The sequence below is a fragment of the Brassica oleracea genome, chromosome C5, assembly GCF_000695525.1.
Source record: "Brassica oleracea var. oleracea cultivar TO1000 chromosome C5, BOL, whole genome shotgun sequence".
Taxonomy (NCBI): Eukaryota; Viridiplantae; Streptophyta; class Magnoliopsida; order Brassicales; family Brassicaceae; genus Brassica; species Brassica oleracea.
The window spans coordinates 39,215,253-39,221,211 of record NC_027752.1 but is presented as its reverse complement, the minus strand read 5'-3'; the positions used below and the strand labels follow the sequence as shown (position 1 = coordinate 39,221,211).

Below are 5,959 nucleotides of genomic sequence, written 5' to 3'. Positions count from 1 at the left end.
GCCGTTACTTAAACCGTAAACCCTAAATTTTAAATTCTAAACCCTAAACCTTAAATCCTAAACCCAAACCCTAAACCCTAAACCCTATACCCAAATCCTATACCCTAAACCCAAATTATATACCCTAAACTCAAATTGTATACCCTAAACCCAAACAATAAACCCTAAACCATAAACCCTAAACCCAAACCATAAACCCAAATCTTAGACCCTAAACCCAAACCTTAAACCTTATAGCATCTAGGTTTAGGGTTTGGGTTTGGGTTTAGGGTTTACGGTTTGGGTTTTAAGTCTAAGATTTAGGTTTAGGGTATACGGTTTGGGTTTAGGGTCTAGGATTTGGTTTAGGGTATAAGGTTTGGATTTAAGGTTTACTGTTTGGGTTTAGGGTCTAGGATTTGGTTTAGGGTATAAGGTTTGGATTTAAGGTTTACTGTTTGGGTTTAGGGTCTAGGATTTGGTTTAGGGTATAAGGTTTGGATTTAAGGTTTACTGTTTGGGTTTAGGGTCTAGGATTTGGTTTAGGGTATAAGGTTTGGATTTAAGGTTTACTGTTTGGGTTTAGGGTCTAGGATTTGGTTTAGGGTATAAGGTTTGGATTTAAGGTTTACTGTTTGGGTTTAGGGTCTAGGATTTGGTTTAGGGTATAAGGTTTGGATTTAAGGTTTACTGTTTGGGTTTAGGGTTTAGGATTTGGGTTTAGGGTATAGAGTTTGGGTTTTAGAATTACGGTTTAGGGTTAAAAAATTAAGATTTCGGGTTTACGGTTTAGATGGCGGTGTCAGCGTTGTTAAAATTAGCATTATTTTTTTTAGTTATTTTAAAATAAATTTAATATTTTTTAATTAATTATCTACGTGGCAATTTGATTGGTTCTAGAATGAGAGGTGAATTTAAAAGTTCACCCTATGGGGTGAACCTAAGTTTTGTTCTTTTTTAATCCCCCTTCATGCTTTCCAACCAAATATTTCCTGATCCTGAATGTAGACAAGCAATTTATATTTTGTCTGCTTTATTTGAACTGAAGTATTAAAAATACTGACAATAAAAAAGCGTTTGCGGTTTCATAATTTAGGTTACGCTGCTAATCGACGTGGGAACATACTTGCAGTTTATTTTCTATTTTTTGTCGTCCATTTAATCAAAACTACACCTCTCTCATTTATTTTGTTGGAAGATAAGCTATGAATGTATAAGAGTTTTAGAACATAATTATGACTCGTGAGGCTTGTAATATTATACTTAAGTAACCGAAAACATAAGCAACATAATATTAATCGTGGAGAATGACCTAACGTATAAGAAACATGAGACAGGTCACAATCAATATAAAAGTTTTCCAATCAAAACGTTGGAGAGAGGGTGGTCAATTGACCCATGTGAAACCTATAAATAACTGTTTGTACGTGCATTAATAATGTTGTTGCTGTGGTGAATTGGTTAAACTACCTTTCTTTGACCCATATGTCATATGTTTAACTCTCCTAGATGTATTTTTTGTCTATCATAATTGAATTATGACTCTCATGAAACTTAGGTCTAGTTCCGCCACTGATCAAAACTCGAGTAGAAGCACATGAAATTTATACTTATCTACTTGAATTTTTTTATATTAATAGCATTTTTTTTATTATATACTCCAAGTTGAATGACAAACTTCCAGATTGCAAGCGGTGGTGTTTCTAGAGTCTGGGGGGGAATAAAGCATCATATATCACATTGATGCTACAAAATCGCATGTTTGGCTGCGCTGTGTAACTTGTTATTTTCTCATAATATATGGGCAATTGTGTGAACTCGCTACATACTTAGGTTAGATTTTGCTGTGTGAAATTTTGCTTATGCGTCAATTGGAGTCCGATTTGAGTGCTCCAGTGTGGTCAGCTTTGCAAAAAATTCTTTACGAAGTGGCATGTTCGCCGCTGAATGATAGAACTTGGATACTCAATGCTAAATCTATAAAAATAACTTGATGATACAAATGTCGTTTGTTAGTCATTGGAAATATTAAAATTAAACTAGACAAACTAGAAATATGGGAATATTGACTCATCTCTCTCTTTCTGTGGTTGTATTTCATATAATTTCACGTGGCCCAACCTGTTGCTGTTCATCAATCAATCAAAGTTTCTAGACAAGAGGGAGCCCACACACATACACACGGTCGATCAATTCTTTTCTATGCTCGTGTCCCTACATCTCTAAACTCCATCATTACTTCTTGTGTTTTATTGGTATGGTGAGCTAAAGATAGTTAGCAACAACCCAACCAATGCGGGGCTATTAAGTTTGAACTCATTTCTAAACTACTCCTAGTTTACTCCGCTCAAAGTCATTGGTTTGCGACAAACTTTAGAAATTAATGCGTATTGCATGAAGAACTCAAACTTAATACACATGGTCGCCGTGTTAGAATTTTTCATGCAGACGACAAACAAGATTTCCAATAGATGTTTGAAATATGTACTAAAATGAACTGATGTGATCCAATAGATTCAGTTTTACTCAAGTTTAGTCTAAAAACACATACTAAACGCGTAGTATATTTGCTACTGTCCATAGAAAGTATATTTGGTGTATATGCTCTCCCCATGTGAGATTTATGCGCGCGGTGACCCAATAAAAATCATTGCTGAAATACCTTAATTATAGTTATAAGTATAACGAACATATCCCAAAATGGTAGGATTTAATTTAATATTTCTATGCTCTTATTAGAAATGTGGACAAATAGACTAAACTTTATGATTCATTTCCACTATAAAATAAACTAACTTATTTTTAAAACTATACTGTAGTTGTGATTTACTAGTTAGACTATATACAATAGATTCAACACACAACACCCTCCACATCATCTTTTCTTTATTCCACATCAGTTTCTTTCTCTTACAACTAATAATTCAACACCCACTCATTTTTTATACTCTACAATGGTTTGTTTAAAATAAAATTCAACACCCTACCCTACAATTTTTATTTTCCATCTTTTGTAACGAGAATTGTTTGAGAGGTGAATGATGATTTTTTTTTCTGTGTTCAAATCTAATGAAACAAGTCTTTATTTATAGAATATAAAAAATGATAAATTTTAATATATTTTTTTTCAATAAATTATAATTTTATTTACAATAATTGAACCAAATAATGTAGAAGGAGAGAAAAAAAAAGAAATTCAACACAGCCAATTAAAAAAAAAGTCATAACCCACACTTTTGTCTCAGCCAATAGGAAGAGACCATGCTACATTCTCTTTCTTCTCCAACGAAATTCAACAGAGTTTAATTTTTTAAACTAGTTGAATGCCAACTCAGTTTCAACACTTTATTAAACATTCCATTGCAACATGTAAACTGCACACCATTGTAAGAATCTTTACAAAAGGAACACACATGGGATGTTAGCACTTATTAGCAGAAGGAGATTCGTATTCCAATCATCCAACGGTCAGAGAAAAATCACAAGAAAATTTCACAACCGTAGGATCTGTTCCCTTTAACCTCTTTGTAATGCCGGTCTTAATTAATTTTGTAGAAAATTAGAAAACAACACCAAGCTTATGTCTCTCATGTGACCGACCACCGCATCCTCAGTTGACCTGTCTTTGCCCCACTTTGTCTCCCCACACAAACTGAAAAAGAAGACTTTAGATATCAAAGGACACCACCTGTTGATCTCTGATTGGTTTCTATCGGTTTGATCGTGTGAACCAACGAAGCAACATATAAAGCACGACTCGGTAGTATGCCATTACTACAACAAGAGAAGTGTGTATGAGAAGAAAGTTCTCGTATATCATAGTTATATTTTGACAAATAATTAAAGAAAAGGTAAAACATGGAGAAAGGTGGAGTTGAGCATGAGATAACTGAGCTGAGATTGGGTCTTCCGGGGAGAGATGTGACGGAGAAGATTGTGAAGAAGAGAGGCTTCACGGAGATGATCATGACGTCTTCTGGAAGTAACAGTGATGAAAGTGGTGTCGTTTCAGGTGGTGACGTGGAAAAAATTAATGAGTCACCCGCGGCGAAAAGTGAGGTGGTGGGATGGCCGCCGGTTTGTTCTTACCGGAGGAAGAACAACTGTAAGGAAGCTTGGACGACAAAAGTGGGGTTAGGGTACGTGAAAGTGAGCATGGATGGTGTGCCTTACTTAAGGAAGATAGATCTTGGTTCGAGCCAAGACTATGATGACTTAGCATTTGCTCTCGATAAGCTCTTTGGTGTCCGTGGCATTGGTTAGTAAATTAATATCTCTTTTTCACTTAAAGACTTAAAGTAGAGTGGTTAGATTATGTCGAACTGGAAGGAAACAAAATTTTATTATGAGAGATCGGATTAGGAACTAAAGTATTTTCATACGTAATGTGGGAATGAAACTATTATAACTAGGTTAATTTCATCTTTTAACTAGGTTAAATCTTTTTAAACCAAAAAACTATAATAACTAGGTTAATTAATACGTTGTGTTACCAATGTTGTTGAACTCTTCTATACGACTATATCACGAGAGTTTCATATTAAGCTGAGAATGGTCCTAGAAATCTCTGATTGGTGAATTTTCAGCTTTTGATGATCTGACTCATTTTAACTCCAAAACCGCTACATATATATCCTCTGAAAACTTTGCAGAAAACTAGAATCTACTATTCATTTACATTTTACATCAGTTTTGGGTTAACAATCTCAAACTAGAGATCTTACACCAGAAAATTGGACGCAATTGAAATTTACATAGATATATGTGTGTGTGTGTGCAGGAGTGGCCTTGAAAAATGGTGATAACTGCGAATACGTTACCATATACGAAGATAAAGATGGGGATTGGATGCTCGCTGGAGATGTACCATGGGGGTATACATGTTCATATCTTTTGACTTAGATTATATCTCATTATAAACTTATATATGAGTTCGGATATTTTGATTTTTGCAGAATGTTCATAGAGTCATGCAAGAGGTTGAGGATTATGAAAAGATCGGATGCTACCGGGTTTGGTCTGCAGCCTAGAGGAGTAGACGAGTGATCTGATGACTTGAACAAGAAGCAAGTACCTGATTAATTATTTATCCTTAATAAGTATCAAGATTCTCTAGAACATTTTTCCTATTCATGTTATATATGTTATGGTTTGTATAATTATATCCAGAAAGACAGCTATATATATATATATATATATATCCCTTTTATATTAAAAGAGGAACATTTTTTAAGACTAACCTTATGTTCATGTATTATTAACCAACATGCCATTTCCTATGTGGCAATACCATATTCACTCTCACACTCTCTAATTAAAAACCCTCTCTTTACTAGATTTATTACATTCTTTGCCATTATTTATTAATTATAGCTTAGCATAATGTTTTAATAGTATATTTTGGTAACGTACAATCTCAATGTAGACGAAAGAAGTAACCAGTTATTTGGTAATGTGTTTTATATCATTTTAAAACCGGTTGACATATATTATATTACATATGACTACTATACTCGAATGTTGTTTAAATGTATACTCGAGATCACACTATATCAAATGAGATTATAACTTGAAATCGGTTTAATGTATTTTTCTTAATGAAGATTATAATTTATAATTTGAAATCGGTTTAATGTATCTTTACATGTGATCTTAATGAAGATGATATCAAAACCGAGTGTTGCTTTTGTTCGGTTACCATATACTCCCTCTGTTCCTAAAAGATCCATATTCTATTTTTTTCACACATTTTAATAAAACACATTAAATTTGCATAATTTTTTGTGTTTATCTTCTTTCCACAATTTTAAGCCAATAAAAAACCAATTAGTGCAATTAAGATTTTTGAAGTTTGCAATTAGTTAATAAAACTTGCATTGAAAATGTAAAAAATGAATCTCTTAGAAACAAATTTTTTTTCTAGAATATGTATCTTTAAGGAACGGAGGGAGTATTATATTACATAAAAAATACTAAGGAA

The 5,959-nt window shown here is 33.4% G+C and overlaps 1 protein-coding gene across 1 annotated transcript; it reads left to right on the top strand.

Annotated features, from left to right (window-relative positions):
* Nucleotides 1-3,746: 3,746 nt before the first annotated feature.
* LOC106293006 (auxin-responsive protein IAA19-like) lies at nucleotides 3,747-5,175 on the top strand. The gene is made up of 3 exons (XM_013728675.1): nucleotides 3,747-4,237; nucleotides 4,760-4,853; nucleotides 4,935-5,175. Exons 1-3 carry the CDS (start codon nucleotides 3,838-3,840, stop codon nucleotides 5,023-5,025), a joined length of 585 nt encoding a protein of 194 aa, XP_013584129.1. The 5' UTR covers nucleotides 3,747-3,837; the 3' UTR covers nucleotides 5,026-5,175.
* The last annotated feature ends 784 nt before the right edge of the window (nucleotides 5,176-5,959 follow it).